The 16,458-nt window shown below is 36.3% G+C and overlaps 2 protein-coding genes, 2 non-coding genes and 1 pseudogene across 29 annotated transcripts; all 5 read right to left on the bottom strand.

Annotated features, from left to right (window-relative positions):
- Positions 1 to 1,436: 1,436 nt before the first annotated feature.
- On the bottom strand, positions 1,437 to 5,448 carry LOC113701221 (F-box/kelch-repeat protein SKIP6-like). Of its 19 annotated transcripts, none has more exons than XR_011817836.1 (5): positions 4,303 to 5,447; positions 3,828 to 3,919; positions 2,661 to 3,155; positions 2,074 to 2,357; positions 1,437 to 1,863 (listed from the first exon to the last, which is right to left on the bottom strand). XR_011817836.1 is itself a non-coding variant. In XM_027221761.2 (2 exons), exon 1 carries the CDS (start codon positions 5,351 to 5,353, stop codon positions 4,322 to 4,324), a length of 1,032 nt encoding a protein of 343 aa, XP_027077562.1. In that variant the 5' UTR covers positions 5,354 to 5,446; the 3' UTR covers positions 1,437 to 1,863; positions 4,303 to 4,321. The 19 variants fall into 19 exon arrangements, 4 of the variants coding, with proteins under 4 accessions (XP_027077562.1, XP_071914173.1, XP_071914174.1 ...); XR_011817838.1 differs by having other exon boundaries at positions 3,037 to 3,155; XR_011817842.1 differs by lacking the exon at positions 2,661 to 3,155 and having other exon boundaries at positions 4,258 to 5,448.
- On the bottom strand, positions 2,712 to 2,793 carry LOC113702542 (small nucleolar RNA snoR27; annotated as a pseudogene).
- Positions 3,121 to 3,208, bottom strand: LOC113702530 (small nucleolar RNA snoR26). The gene has a single exon (XR_003451174.1). It is a non-coding gene; the product is annotated as a small nucleolar RNA snoR26 (small nucleolar RNA).
- Positions 3,311 to 3,403, bottom strand: LOC113702536 (small nucleolar RNA snoR27). Its single transcript, XR_003451180.1, has one exon. It is a non-coding gene; the product is annotated as a small nucleolar RNA snoR27 (small nucleolar RNA).
- Positions 5,449 to 5,717: 269 nt separating the features above from the next.
- Positions 5,718 to 13,524, bottom strand: LOC113701222 (octanoyltransferase LIP2p, chloroplastic). Of its 8 annotated transcripts, none has more exons than XM_027221767.2 (7): positions 13,388 to 13,524; positions 8,985 to 9,133; positions 8,633 to 8,897; positions 8,034 to 8,184; positions 6,811 to 7,213; positions 6,399 to 6,652; positions 5,718 to 6,143 (listed from the first exon to the last, which is right to left on the bottom strand). In XM_027221767.2, the coding sequence occupies exons 2-5, from the start codon at positions 9,116 to 9,118 to the stop codon at positions 6,855 to 6,857; spliced, it is 909 nt and encodes a 302-aa protein (XP_027077568.1). In that variant the 5' UTR covers positions 9,119 to 9,133; positions 13,388 to 13,524; the 3' UTR covers positions 5,718 to 6,143; positions 6,399 to 6,652; positions 6,811 to 6,854. The 8 variants fall into 8 exon arrangements, with proteins under 8 accessions (XP_027077568.1, XP_027077565.1, XP_027077567.1 ...); XM_027221764.2 differs by having other exon boundaries at positions 6,399 to 6,525; XM_027221766.2 differs by having other exon boundaries at positions 6,833 to 7,213.
- Between the last annotated feature and the right edge of the window lie 2,934 nt (positions 13,525 to 16,458).

The raw sequence follows: 16,458 nt of genomic DNA, 5'->3' as shown, positions 1-16,458 counted from the left end.
AATTGGTTCAAATTTGATTACGTATATATTTTTTTTATTTTAATAGTAAAATTACATATATATATCTCTAATATTTTATTATTTGTTAAGAAAAATTATTATTTTATTCATTTTAAAATAAATAATTAATTTAAAAAATTTTTTAAAACTCAAACTAGGCATTTTGAACTCGACGAGTTCAAACTCAAGTTCGAACGAGACTCGGTTTGATTAGTTCGAAACTCAGAATATACCCATAATGTTGTATATTCAGAATATACTCGACTCGATTTGACTCGTTTACACCCCTATACAGAATATACACCCATGATGTGGTCTATATTGGGTGTATCAAAGCGTGGGAAATGTATCACGATCAAAGGTGCAAAATGTGGGGAATATTACAAAGAAAATGGCTGAATGATACAAAGATAAATACACAAAATAAAGGTTTCAAATCTTGATTCAAAATCACTTTTTACTTTAGATTTTAGTTGTCTAGTAATAGAGCTTGGACAAATTAGCCTTCACCATAATTTGAAATTTGTCTATCTTTTACTCTTTGCACTAAGTAATACAAATCCTACTTGAACTATGGACTGTTTTTTAAGGGAATTCTAGTAATTTTCTATAGCAAATCACCCCTATATATATATATATATATATATATATATATATATATATATATATATATATATATATATATATATATATATATATATATTTGTCAGAAGTGACAAGAATAATTTCTAACGTTAAACCCACAGTAATACCAAAAGCCGGTAACTTATGATACCACTGAGGAGACTATAAACTACACTCACACCTATATGATCTAGAAGTATTTGAAAGTTGCAACTTTTGTCTAATGAATCATGTATTTTCTTAGCCAAGTGATTAACACCAGTGGTTGGTCTGAAGTTCTTATAGAAGTTTTAGACACTATTTCGAGGGGCATTAACCGTCAAAACAAGAAAAAAAGGTGTCAAAACAGAAAATTTAAACATTTTGACCGTCACTAAGGATCCGTCTGAAGATCATACAGGATCCACCAGCGAATGTCCAGTGGGGGCTCATCATGCCCTTCTATGTCCCCGTCCCCAGGAGGGAGCACGACATTTTTCTCCATTGCTGAAGGATCCCTATACTAGTAGAATGACTGTAAAAACGACCTTTCGTGGGAAGTCACTCCTATATATATATATAGACACTTCATATTCAGGATTTACGAATGAAATGAACAACAATGCTCAAAATCACTGAACATGCAGTTGTATTTGAAGTGGAATGCCTATAAACATATGAATTTGATCCTAAGTGATATACAGTTGCATGAGAGCACGAGATTTCCATCCAGATGAAAGGATTTAACAATTCTGAAACCAATAACTGAGGGAGTAGAATTTATAGCAGAATGCACGAATAAAACACATGAACTTATCTGACATCCACCGGTCTGTCTGAGCACAGTAAATTACTTTCGAATCAAAAGGGAAAAGAAAGGTACATACAACAAGAAGCAGCAGGACCGGTCGAACTTACATTGCCAGCTGCAGATAAACCCTACTACTATACACACATATTGGAGAAAGTAGATATTGTCGAGAATGTGGCTGAATAGAAATACAGAAGATAATTTCCAGATTGAATATAGCAAACTTGGCCAGCAAATTATCAACCAATGGACCACAGGTGGTGGCGACTTGGACTACGCAATACACCTCAGCATTTTGGAGAATCTGAAGCAGCTGGATAGCTAACCCAATGTAGCTTGGTCACACAATCTGAGCTAGACGAAACTGCAGTAGCATCATTCTGCTAGGGAGCAATTTATCACCTACTTCTCAACCGGAATAGTTCGAAAAATTGATTGCAGTGAGAATCCTGTTAAAAACACCACATGGTTTTTTGTCATCAATGAAAGTACTCGGGATTAATAAAATAGGAAGCTAAAAATCATAATGCATCTCTCATACAAGAAGATCAACAGTAAAGCCCCACGTGCTCAGGCAGCCCTCCTTTTCAGACCATAAGTAATGGAAGTGAATGGATGAAAATTCATTTTAGCTATAGAGGCAAGAAATTTGAAATTACATGAAGGGGAAGAAGAACAGATGTGAGGCGACCAGCTTTGGAAACAAAGTTCCATAAAGGAAGCCTGGCACTTGAATGATTGTCAGCCTTTTGAAATGAATGACCTCACAAGTAAACAGGAATTTCTCATTCCCTTAAAGGGAATTGTGAATGCCAATGACAGATGGCCACTGGAGAAAATGACTAGAAAATGAACCAAAGCTCCAAGAAATTAACTCAAATGGAGTATACGTTCTCATCTAACACTTATCCCTCAATAGATGTCTGCAAATTAAAAAAAGTAGCTGCAAAAACATATACGATATTATCACCTTCAAGAACAAATTTTGCACACCAGGGACAAGTAACAACATGACAGAATGACTCAAAAATAAAAGTGGACCAAAATTCTAAGAATTGAAACAGAGGGAAAGAAAAAGTGTAAGGTAGCTGACTACACACGCAATTCCATACTATAAAGTCATCATATAGCAAGCAAAAGCGATCGTATAAATTGAACTTTCATGATAAATTCAAATGCTCACTTCTGGGACCGGATTGTTAAGAAAACCCAGGACAAACAAAAGGCAAGGAGGGTAGTATCTCACATTTGCAATATAATCCATGAGTGGTAATTAATGATGCTCAATAAAAAATGGACTGGATCTCAGGAAGTATGTCTATCCTCAACTGGATTTCAGATAGATAACGCAGTAAAAACATTAACATCACTGATCCAGAATGGACAATCAAGACTAAACTACAGCAATGTTCACAAAATATTGAATCTGTCTAAATCTAAAAAAAAAAATCAAGCAATGGCAGCGCAATCATCATGGGGACATCAAAGTAGCAGAGTATCACAATATAAGGCCATTTTGTCAATTGAGAAAATATCTTAAAAAACAAACAAATCCAAAATGCTCGTGTTGAATTTGGCTCTAATCCATTTTGAATACATGGGTAAAACAACTGTGAGTATACCATTTGACTGAATCTCAGAATCTCCAGATTACAGCATCAAAAATAAAGTACATAACTCAACAGAGAGGTGGGAAATGAGGAGAACAGCATCTCAGAGTCAATCCCCATAGTTTTCTTCACTGGTAATCAAAGTGCAAGGATAACAATTGTCATATGTCATCACTGATGCTCATCCTCAGATCATAAAACAAATTAAACCACCAGTACAGATTTCAATATTGAAAAAGAAATTGAAAAAATGACATTATGAAACCATTAGACTGATAATTATCATACAGAACCTCAGGAAGACAAATTAATCTTCAATTCCATTTGGGAAATTGCAGATAGATAACGCAGTTTATTTCTTATTACATCATCGGTCCATCCAGGAAAAATTCAAAGGCAAATAGGATAATAAAAAAGAAGAAAATTTTCCAGCAAGAAGCTCAAGAAGCAGTAATGAATGATTAAAATGTCTAAACAAGGAGGAGGAACCTAAAAGAACAATTTATGCCAGCGGGACTTCACAGTTAGGCAAAAGAACAAAAGACATAAAACACTAGCTGGGGTCTTCTGGGATTGGATGAATGACGTTGCTTGGCATATGAAAATCAAATGTTTTTAAACTCTTATGAAAGTGGAGGCAGTCAGTCTGTTGGGTAACCCTTGTTACAGTATAGGACATGTTCAGCTGCTGGCTTTATTCCGTAGATTTTTTGCTCCATAATTATATGAAAGCATATTTTAGGCAAGATGACCAATTAATATCAAATAAGGGGGGGAAGTCAATTAAAAAGTATAGAATGAACCAATCGAGCTTGTTCCTTTTTATGTGTGCTTCAGAGGTTCAGGGATGTTCCCTCGTCAATGGCCATTGCCCCAATTTGCGCTCTATTTTCCCCTTTCCTCGCAAAGAATGAAGTAAAAGTTCACACTCTCTGCAACGAACCAGTTTTATATAACTATATTTAATGACTATTCAATTAGAACGAGAGAGAGGGAAGTTTACAGGCATGGTATAACCGTACAAGGCTAAACGCATAAAAAAGTGTTTGGATTGCATTTTTCTTGATTTTTCGTGGAAAAATTACTGTAGCGATTTGATGTATGTGAGAAAAAAAGGTAATACGGAAATGTGATCACGAAAAACTGCGTAATTTTTCGACGAAACCGGCAATCCAAACAAGGCCAAATGAATCAGATAACTAAATGGCTAACATGCTTCAAAGATAAAAGAACCTGAATATTATAAGCAACGTATGCACCAAAGAACAATTGCCATACCCTGCACCAAACATCACCATCAGAACTCAGCTGCCATACAATGTACAATCGCAGCTCCATCAGGAACTTTGAGAATCACACCAGACCACAAAATCCTTCCATCCAACTTTCCATCCTCTTCCTTCCAAACTTCAATATCCGCACACTTTATCTCCACCTCCTTCCCACTCCCCTTTTTCTCCCAAACAACACACAACCTCCCATCGAAATTCACCATCGTCGCACCACATGAAAAAATAGGCAACCGTACACCCTTCAACTTCTTCCAAACACCTTTCTCCACATCGTACCCTCTGATCTTCCCTAAATAATCACAACAATACAACACTCCCCGAACCACCGCAGCCCTTTTTGACACTTTTCCCCAGTTCCCCAGCCCAATATCATACACCACCCCACCTCTCCCCTCCACCACCGCGCTCGCGTGCATCCCGTTCTCCCTCACCTCAATAGGGCTTGGCACCGGGGCCCACAACCCAGTATCCGGGTCAAAAACCTCCGCCCAGCTATCCACAAGACAACCACCTAGAACATAAATCTTCCCATTAACAACCCCGGCCGCAGCGAACTCCCGTCCCACCATCATTCTTGGGCCTTCCGCCCACCTATTAAACCTACAATCATAAACCCACATCGAATTTGACGGAGTTTTGTTAATAGACCCCCCAATTACGTATATTTTCGGGCCTAAGGCGGCGAACGCAGGTCCTACGGGCTGAAACGGGATGCGGGGAAGGGAAAAAATGGGTTTTTGTGGGATTTTTCTGCTATGGCAATTATAGAGGAGAGGGTACCAGTGGAAGGAGTAGTTGATGCGGAGGATGAGGTAGAGAGAGGTTTGGGTGGTATGGAGGAGGGACCGGGTGGTGAAGAGTGCAGAGGAGGTTATGGCGGAGCGCCATGATCTCGAGACAAGAGAGAGCTTAGGGTAATAGTATCTGGGGATTCTTGATAGGCAGTTGATGGACACGTCATCTGGGAGGTCTGGGATCAGCCGGGGTTCGGCCGATGGTTGTGGCGGCTGGCCGCCACTGGTGGTGGTGGTGGTCATCTAACCAATGGACTGTGAAACTTGGGAAATGCCTGCAGCTAAATACGTATAGGGACTCTAAAACTTTGGAAATGCCTATATGTTGAATTATTGATTGGCAACCACCTCAAAAAAAATTTTGAAAATTAAATTCAAACTCGACTTGGTTATTAATTTATTTAAGAATTCATGCTTGATTTTGATGTCATTATTATTAATTTTTAAGTGTTAGCAATATTTAACTAAAATTATTCATTTTATGTAATTGAAATGCTTCATTTTCTTATATACTAAATAAATGAAAATTGTGCAATATCTCATTGACATGTCTTTTAAAAGGGCCATTTGATGTATACTCGGACGCACTACAAACTACAAAGCGATGGGGGCCAAAGGGAAAACACAATATGAGATTTCCAAGTTCGAACTGACAACGGGGAAACAAAATCTATCCAACTGAACTCTAAGATTTCCAACCGTTAACAAGGAAACAGTTCCAACTGAAATGCCAAGATTTTTTACAAGTTTCAACCAGCAAGACTGTCTGAATCCTGGTTGAGCTGATCAACATATCCAGCTCCCCTTGTCCAATTGCAGTACATAATCAAAATCTGCTAAATCTCTCTTATGGGTTCCTGCCACCAATTTTGAGCCATATTGCTTTTTGACAGTTTGAATTGAGATCTCCCAAAGCTTCCCGTCAGTGGGGTTCAACTTTTGCCACCACAACACGCCTTGAAGGATACAGAAGTTGATGCCTCCAGGAAACAAGTACTCGAGGGCCAGGCAGAGGCTATATCCCTAAGTCAGCCTAATTAAAAATTTTTGTCAATCAACAGATCCAAATCACAAGTAACTTTATACAAATTATAATGCTGAACTAAATTTCAATGTGCTATCAGCAAGATGATCTAAAGATGGCAGTTTTGTAAAAATCAGCTGTAACCTAGTAATGCTTAAACATATAGCACCCTCAAACTACTTCACAGTATCACAAAAATATAGAGAAGGAAAATTAAAAGCACATACAATGCAAACTAGTAATGTGCTTAGCTGGAGTAATTACCACGTAAACCGCATATTTTAGATCATACTCTGGTTCCTAGTTAGCTCTTCTTCTTGAACAGGCATTGGAGCAAATCTGATTCCAGCCAACTCAAACTCTTTCAATTTCAGGCAGTCATCAAGAGCATCTGCAGATGTGCAAATGTATTGCCATTACAATCCTTGAGAATCATGTAAATTCTGTCACGCAATTTTGTGCTCCAATGGCTATTTGCAGAAAAGATTCATCATCCCATTTATTAGACTCCTATCTCTCTGTAAATGAAAGAATAAAATGCTCTGAAAGTTTCTCAATAGACCATAAAGATTTGCACAAACTTGCTATAAAGAGAATTTGAATATCCAAGAATCCTGACACTGTAAAACTAAGCCGAGTCTTGAAATTTTCTGCATAAATGGAGTGTAAGACATACTTAACAGGAAAATGGAAAGCACCTGGTGCATCCTTCATGTTCTTTTAGTCTCCTTTTTCAGTTATAGAATGTAAAACCTCAGGCCTTTCCCAGGCAATTCCTGCTGGGATAGGCTTATGACGGAGGTGAACTTGAAAAATTTTGCAAAACTCTTGAACCAGAGATTTGTGAGTAATATCAATCAGCTGGTTATCATCAATGTCATACTTGCTTTCAGCTCCACGTCGATTAGATGAAACATGTTCCTGCAACAGACCCTTTATGCTTCCAACTTGACGATCTTGAATACCGCAAGGGACAATTTGACCAAATGCTGTCAGATCTGTGGCAACATTCAATGCTAATCCATGGTATGCTATCCACTGTGACACTTTTATACCAATAGCTGCCAGTTTTTGGTCTCCTGAAGGGGTCACAGGTGTTAGTCTCTGTCTATTTCACCAGCAATCTTAAATTAAATGCTAAATATGACATTGCTATTAAGAAGTCAATAGCAAATTAATTTTACAAGCAAATTAATTTTACTATAAAACCATCACGCATGGATCCATTCAATCCAGCTTTTCCAGAAGGATAATTCCTAAAGCACATCAGAGGAAGGGAAAAGATGTCAAGGACAAAAGACAAGAACAATCTATCTGTAAAACTTTATGCATATGTGCTGAAAACTCACAATTTTCAGATGATACATATGGAATGAGATTCAAGTGTTGCTAAAAACAAATGGACTGTCAAAGTGCCTTAAGAAGTGAAAACATGATAGTAGACTACAAATTTAATCCATGATAGTAGACTACAAATTTAATCCAAGGACATAAAAAAGTGTAAGTTCTTTCTATCCTTAATGACAACCGATGAAAATGATAGCACTGACCATATTTTTAGTCTGCCAATTTTTCAATGAAAAGTCTACTTGCAAAATGTTCACAGAACTCATTCTATTATGGAATCTACATTCAAGATTCTTGCCTTGGATTTCACTGCCAACTAGTTCAATGAACAATAATCAAATCCTCTTTAATGATAGGAAGACATCAAGGCATTTTCAGCAGCTACATGGTTACTTATTCACATAGAAAGGAATTCTATACAAACAGTTATTAGAGGCCAAACCTAATCCTTCCAAATTACAAATTGAATAACCTTCACTCATTTCACAACCGTTAAGCTTGTGTAAGTATGGCAAAGGCAATAGAATATTAGTCAAAGGATTGCCAACCTACCAACCCAAACACCAGTTAGGCCCTCAATACGTGAAGCTTTAATGAAAAATGTTGAGGAAAGAACACGAATAACAACTTCTTCAAGTGCCCTGAGGTACCAATGAAGATCCATTTTGTGATATCGGAGATTGATTATTGGGTACATCACTAGCTACAAAACAAAAATGTAAAATGTCAGAATTAAAAAGGTTTTGATGCTCAAAGAAACACATTTATTTAATTGACAGCCTTGAGCATGATACAGGATACATGCTACTGAATCTGCTGGAACAACTTATAAGACTACTTATTTATAAGATTACATATTTGATTCTAGACTTTGGGATGGTGGAACAAACCCAACTTCCCAAATGCTGGATGAAGCAAATATACCCAGCCTGAATGCAGTCAGGTTTAAACAAATGGCTTTCCCTTCAAATTGATCCCACAAAAGTTCTAATAACATGACTACCATTATCATGAGAAACACATATCTGAGTGGCTCGCACAAAACACTAGTTAGTCAACCCAGGTTCAGGTCCGAATATCAATATTCCTGAGCTATAAAAATAACACCCTAAGATATTAGGTACAAAATTCTCCTGAAAAGTAGAATCTACCTGTCCAGGTCCATGGTATGTAACTTCGCCTCCCCGTTCGGTTCGATATACATTAATGGGCGCATTTTTCATGCTAAAATTCAAGTAAGCCTCAGAACTACGAGTACCCAATGTATAAACAGGATGGTGCTGCAAAATGATCAGTGTGTCTGAACAGTCTTTTTCCCTTTCGATCAACTCCTTCCTCTTTTTAACTATGTCCTTCTGCCAAGACCATGCCTCAGCATACGGAATGAGTTCTTTATGCATGTCATAAAACTCACAACTGCCACGCAATACAAATTCAAAGAATGAAAGTTTGAAAAACTCAAATGCGTGTTCAAACAGTCTCAGTGTTCAAAAGTGAATGCACCTTCTTTTAACTTCATTTGTCATCGCAACTGCTGAATTTACAACACAAGAACGACTGCTTGGCCTCTGTTTTGATGAATTAATAAGTTGGTTTACTGGGATTGAACCAGAAACAGTACTTGCTAGTAGAATCATATTGATTGTGGTATTCTAGCAAGTAGAAAATCAAGACATATTAGTATAATAGTCACAAATCTCAGTCTGCTTAATATCACCTTTTCCACTTCTTTGCAGCAATGTTTCAATAAAGCGTGCAACTGCAACGAGGCAGTAATACACCCCTTATGATGTCAACCAGTAAGTTAGTTTCATGTTGAAATTAGAGACTATCATAATTTCCATGAAGAATTTTTCTTGTTTAGCATTCCCACTGATAAAAGTTAATAGCTCACATCCAAGTAAAAAGCATGTTTCATATTCTTCAAAAGAAAAGAAAATCTACTCCCAGCAACTGTATTGATCTCCTAAGTTCTATCGCATAACCATTAGCTGAAAATGTTAAAAGCTAAATACTCCTAGTCAAAACACATGCCAATCTAATTCCCACATTAAAGGTTCATCTCAGAAATACCTCACAGACATTTCTACAAATACTTTGTCTATAAAAAAGAATCTTTATTTCGTCATGTAGCAGATTATGGCTGCGAAATGGGGGCATACCTATGCCTTTTCCGAGAGTCAGTGGTTATTCAATTCCTTGAAAAACAGTTATCTGTTAAAAAAATACTAGTATAAAGCAATAAGCAGCCAAGAGTATCTTTATTGCCAGCGCAACATTGGATCATTGAACTGACAAATTTTCCTACCATTATCTCCTAAATTTAAGACGATCAAATAGAACCCATTCAACTTTTTTCGATGATGGATAGGGGAAACAGTTGGGGAGAGAAAAAGGAGAGATTGATGATGGGCTTTGGGGGACTTGGTAGCCTGCTGTAGACTGCGGCTGATGGAAGACACAAGAAAGAAAGAAGGGGGTCTTATTAATTTTGGGTTTTCGAACAGTTTAACCCCTTAAATCTTTGCTCATCTAACAGTTTAGTCCTTACTGGTTTGTTTGAGCGCTTCATTTATTTTTCTTTTACAGCAAACACAAAAGGAAAACTAGAATCAGAAAATACAAACCCAAAGAGAAAAGGGTAAAAAAAAAAGCGCCCCTTGTGGTAAAGTTGATATACAGAAAAATCCCCCGTGGTTTCAAAACGTACAACATGACACCCAATGTTTTGAACTAAATTATAAAAGTGATGAAATCCGTTAAGTTTAACGGAAATGACTTATTGGAACTTTAAAAAAATTTTATACCTATATTTTAACAAATATACCTGTTCTACCCCTTAACCCTTAATTTAATCTCTCTAGAGAATAAAATAAATGAATTTGTTAAGCTGTCTTTTGCTTAATTATATCAAGGCATTTTTGTCATTTTGTCCATTTCCATTAAATTTAACGGATTCCGTCACCTTTACAATTTAATTCAAAGTATGAGGTCTCGTATTGTGCGTTTTGAAACCAAGAGGGGCTTTTCTGTATATTACGTTTACCACAGGGGCTTTTTTTTTTAACCCAAGAGAAAATTAGAACCATGTGGAACTACAGAGCAGAATGAGAAAAAGATACAAGAAGCACATATTCATCAAACTGCTGCTTAATCAATTATGGTTAAAACAACTCTAATGAATGTGTCCTTTGTAAGTAAAAACCAATTATGGTTACAACAACTCTGATTTATGAAATTTGAAATTAAGTTTTAACTTTGCAAATTAAGTTTTAACTTTGCATATGTCACTTACATTTAACCTCGCTAATGCATACATAGGCAGATGGCGTTAGAAAATTTCTAGCACTAAATTACTAACATTGTCTTTTAGTCCATTAGAATTCATGGTTAAAATATGAAAAATGAGATAGATTACACTTAACGAGAGTAATCTAGAATGGGAATTAAGACACATCGGAATCCTTGCATTGTGAGAAACCATTTTAATGTACATATTTGCAAAATTGTATATTGAAAATTGACATTGAGCAGGAACCATTTAACCTGCATTTGCAATGATCTCAAATTCTTCATCTATGATTTGATGTTATGTGATGGCAATATTAATCTTGCTCCTTGTAATAAAATGACTAGTAGGGAAACATGTTCACAGTCTAGACTTAAAATTTGACCTTTACACATTTCAAGGCCATAGACATGCTCAATAGATTAAAAGGTCCCGTTTCACTAAAGACTTTAACTTCAGTTTTCCAGTTTACGTCCAGTGAGGATAGTCCATATTGTAATCTCAACATCAAAAGATTCAAGGGAAGGAACACCCATCAATAAAGCCATGTAATTGGAAAATGTTACACAATAATATAACCAAAAATAAAGGCTTGATAACAGAACACCACCAATCTCATTAACCAGATCATGACTTACTGGCATGAAAAGTATTTGGTGACAACTAACAGCATAGAAAAGTATTAAAGAAGTTCTATTCCTTTTCATTTATTTCCTTTCAAAGAGAAGAATGTCATACAATTAAAAAAATTTATGCCGTTTCTCAGTTTTAAGCTCATCTTATTGTGGTCTCAGAGTTTCTACTATTGGCACATAAAACCCTAAGCTTCTTTATGATTTCTGAGTGATAACAAGCCAAAAGTAACTAAATGTAGATCAGATTAAGTCAAAGCTTGCAAATTTACATGCATAAAAATACACACACTTCTGATCCCCTCATTTTCCACTATAATTCCTATAATCTTCTTCAGTATTTAGCTTGCATTGATTTTAGAACAATTGAGATGTAAGTTTAATTCACCTAGAACAAGCACGTACTTCTTACGACTAAGCATTTTTCTCCATGAATCTAACATTCTACGGCATTGACAACACACGTCATGGTTTAGAAGAATGAGAAAGAGATCAAATATTTAGGGCTCCTATGGTCTGCCTTATAAACTGGCTTTGATTATTTTGATGATCAACAAGTAAGAGAATCAACTACCATAACTTCTTCCATCGCCCCTATTACACTCTCTGCATTTTATTTATGCCCTTGCTTAGTTCTAATTTCCTGTTTGAATTCAGACACAAGCAGCATCTATTGACTTTATCATCCTAAGCTGCTCTAAGACACTGCACTAGGGGCCTTCTGACCACCCTTTCCTGAGACCAACTGCCAACATAATTGGTGGATCTCTCTGGTCCTGGTGGTGAAACTAAATGACTCACAAGACCAGGTTAAGACAACCTCAAGCAGTGCTTCCAGCCAACAACAAACACTACTCAAGACTTCGTTTAAAGTGTTAGCACTTAAATAAACAAGCATCGCTTATTGCTTTGCATTATTAAAGGAACCTAATTGAATATGGATAAAACATCCAAAAACCCTAAACTTGAAAACAAAGTGCATAAAAAGGTGCAGCTGGGCAAGCAAAGAAAGGTTTGTCCACTATAAATCAAATGCAAATAGACTTGAATCAATCTGCACTCTACCGAATGAATGATTTCTTCCATACGTGTTGCCAGTAACAATTCAGCACTACTCTTCCACCGACAAATGTTATAAAAGTAAACATTCTTTGCCAACATCCTCACTTCTCAATTAGTCCAAAAAATGACCAGCTATCCTAAATGGGTTTTTAGTAAACCTTGATAAAGCCCTTGTGAATCATGTAAATTAAGACCTCATATTAACTTAAAAAACAACTCATACTTCACTGGAATACGCCTAATTATTCGTAGCAAATTCTTCAATAATTTCATAACCCTCAACTACCCATCTCTTCAATCTCATTATTAGTTTAGTTTCTTTCCAATCTCAAGTGCAAGTGGAGTGCATAAACTGGAACAAAACCAAAATTATTAACACAAAAATCAAACTTTGACAGCGCCGATTCAATTTCTATTTAATCATCAACTTTTTCTTTTATTTTGAGCACAAATGTAACTTTATTTGATAAGAGAACGCATCATACACAGAGAGGACAAACCTCAGCAACAAACTGCTGAACAGCCAAAAAACCAAAAAAAAAAAAAATTACCCCCCCCCCCCCTAAATTAAGACGAAACACAGTACATAATAGAGGAACTACTCAAAGATATCAAAAGGCAAACTTCATTCAATAGCTAGTCCACAATTCTCACTCATGCGTTCACCTTGTACCCCTCCACGCTACAACCAGGAAAAAAAAGGAAAAGAAAAATTAAACAAGATTCCCAGACTTCCACAGGTATCCAAATTTATAATTGTACCCAAGTTGTGGCAAGCATTCAGCTGAATTCAGTAATTAATATGCTTTCTTCATGATAATTCCAACAGAAAATTCGATAAATATCTAAGGCGGTAGAATAAATAAGCCCATGAAAAGAGGTGGGAGGTGAAGAACTGACTAAAAATAAAACAAAATAAAAACCTGGCGCTATCGGCGGCGGCGGTGGCGGGCGGCGGCGGCCAAAGAAGAAGAGGGAGATAGGCAGAGCAGAGGCGGGACAAAGACCACGGCAATACTAAAAACAGAAGAAACTTTTATGCTGCCATAGGATAGGTTTATGTATATTACCAGTGGAGAGGCCCAAATTGGTCCAAATTGGTGTTTTTAACCCTAAGTTTCTTAAATTGTTCAAGACTAGTCCTACTAGTTATTTTTCCAACAAATAATAGAGGTCAAAAAAAATTTTCTAACAAATAATTTTTTAAGTGAAAAATCAATTACTATTTTGGCTGTCCAAGAAACTTTTATATGGTTTTATCTTCCTACAGAGAAAAACCAATTGAGGAAAAAAAATGTGAATCCACACAATATATACATACATATATATATATATATATATATATATATATATATATATATATAATTGGTCCAAATTAGTGTTTTTTGTGACAACCCCACATTTCCCTAAGGTAAATTAAAGAGTTCGGCGGATCGCCTGCTCAATTCTGGTCGGGACTAGGAAACAAATCGCACAAACGCGTGTTAAAACCAAAAGAAAACAAACAATCGGAGACCACTAGGCCAAAAATATAACTTACCAAATCATATAATGAAATGGGACATCAATTAAACACTTCAATGAAAAGGAAGACGGAACCGAAAACGAAACGAAAAGTGGTTCACGTCACAATCCGGCCAGAAGTTAGCCGGATATTCAGCCGGATTCACGGCCAGATTCAAGGCAGTAGCAAAACCTTATTTTTTTTTCAACCTCCCCTGCCAATCCGGTCAAGTATCCGGCCAAGAACTGGCCAGATATACGGCCGGATTGGGTAAGCAGTTTCCCGCCAAAATTTTTTCTTTCTTCAATCAAATCTCACACTCGTTCGAATCTCCAACGAATACAAGTAAAGTTCATATGAACCCATCGAACGTACATTCACCAACAAATACGCGATAGAGACATGAATAAAAACTTTTAAACCCACGTTGAAACTTTACAAGTCAAAGTGTGATATTAGATTAAACTACAATTAAGGTTTTTCTATTGCAAAGGAGCTTAACAAAAGATCGTTTACTCTAACTCGACCCTTTCTTCCAAAAATCATGATTTCACAGTTTGCCCCTGTAAGGAAAACACAGATGACGGGAAGGGGGTGACTTTACGCTCAATGAGGTACCAAAATACTAGTAATCAAGAATCATGGTATTTCACGTTTAATCAATCAGATACACATATCAGATATAAAGTAAAGCAATTAAACACAGATTCAAATAGGAAGGATACAAGTGGCTCTCAAGAGCCAGATTCCTGTTGCAGTACCATATCTTGATCAAGTAGTAGTTGACACTTTTTCAACTTTCAAGTAAAGTAACTAACTCAGTAGCGCACCACTTAACACCAAATTCCGTCCACCAAACATACCCCTTACCGGGTCCGAACACCTCACCAGGAACATGAATGGTAATATTCGTGTATACCGGAAATCCAGAGTTTCCAATACCTATAGATTCCCTAGGAACAGACACCCATGGATTGTCAATTTTCTCGACCAATCCCTTGTTGGCTCGATTCAATTAACTCCCCATGAGATTGAGATCAGGTTTAACAGGAAGGTCGTTGAATACACTTCCAAATGACATTATAACAGGCACAGATAACTGATTCAAGCTCATAACAGATACAAGTAACAGATTCCAGTTTATACAGTAAACAGTCACACAGGCCAGATAACGAGTATGATAAAGTACACTCTCATCTCATTTAGACTAAACAGAGTTCATAGTCATTCATGTTACAGATTTCAAGTACAGATGATCCAATTAAGTAACAATTCAGGGGAGTGGTACACTCACCAGTTCAAACAAAAATAACTTCACAAGTTTTCACTCAAAGTAGGGTTTTGATCACTGTAAAACCCTAAAAATAATCAAGATAAAACAATTGAGGTTTTCACATCCAAAACCTAGTAAACGGAATGTGCAAGTGAGTCTCGACTACGAGTCATATGCCTATTCAAATGAACTACAAATGCAAAGAGCTAAAATATGATTTTTGAATGAAAAGATAATAGTTGGTCCTAAAGACATGAACGACCTCAAAGCCCTTCACCTCTTCCCAAAACTCTACCTACAATGGTTCACCATTTCCAAATTTGAAGTGGAAAATGAAAGTAAGACCAGTTCTAGGAAAACAGAATTTTTCAATTTTGCATAACACTATTTGAAAAATTATATCTCAAGCTTCTTAAGTCCCAAAATTGATAAAATTTACACCATTGGAAATAGATTCAAAGATTTACAATTTTTCAGAAGACACTATGATAAGATTCAGAACACAAGTCAGTCATATTCGAGCCTCAAGTTGTCGCTTTATCCAGCAAACGACAGGATAGGTATGCACTTTCAGTTAATTTTGAAAAATCACCATAAATCGTACGGACCAAAACATGGTCTAAAATTTTCACGGTATATAGCTCTAGGAATCTAGTTTAAAACACAACAAATAGAACTAAATTCCGATTTTTCTACAAGAAAATATAGCAATTTTTCCAAGACTACTCAAGGGTTCCTGCGGAAAAATTTCAACAGTACCTCCCTCTAAAATCTTTATTTTTCCCTCCTACAAACAACCACCAATTTCACCTCAATTGTACATACAAATTACAAGTCATTAAACACACTCTTATAGGGCCATAACACCCTTAATATAAAGCCAATTAATAGCTCCAATATCAACCATCTTCAAGGCCAAATTCGAAACCCTAAATTTGAAATTTAAGTACATAAGTTAGAAATTTCTTTAGGCAGGTTAATCTACTCCATAATCCTTTAATCTTTCATATAGTAAACTAGCAAAACATGGCCAACCCTCAATCATTACATGTGAGCAGAAATTACATCATAAAAACGGAAAATTCTTTATCATCACCTCAAACCACAATATTTCTCATAAAATCACAAACATTGTAACGCTAAACCACAAATATCCTAGTTTTTTATGTAAAGAGGGATTTCCTAGCAAATTTACCTTATATCACAAGAAAGATGGT

This window comes from Coffea arabica, chromosome 7c (assembly GCF_036785885.1).
Source record: "Coffea arabica cultivar ET-39 chromosome 7c, Coffea Arabica ET-39 HiFi, whole genome shotgun sequence".
NCBI lineage: Eukaryota > Viridiplantae > Streptophyta > Magnoliopsida > Gentianales > Rubiaceae > Coffea > Coffea arabica.
This window is presented reverse-complemented; position numbering and strand designations above follow the sequence as displayed.

Coding starts and splice junctions, on each gene's coding strand:
- LOC113701221 (XM_072058072.1), bottom strand. CDS start 5,353: ATGACCACCACCACCACCAGTGGCGGCCAGCCGCCACAACCATCGGCC.
- LOC113701222 (XM_027221767.2), bottom strand. CDS start 9,118: ATGATTCTACTAGCAAGTACTGTTTCTGGTTCAATCCCAGTAAACCAA. Junction 8,185..8,632: donor CATACCATGGACCTGGACAG/GTAGATTCTACT, acceptor TTTGTTTTGTAG/CTAGTGATGTACCCAATAAT. Junction 7,214..8,033: donor CCTAACTGGTGTTTGGGTTG/GTAGGTTGGCAA, acceptor TGACCCCTTCAG/GAGACCAAAAACTGGCAGCT.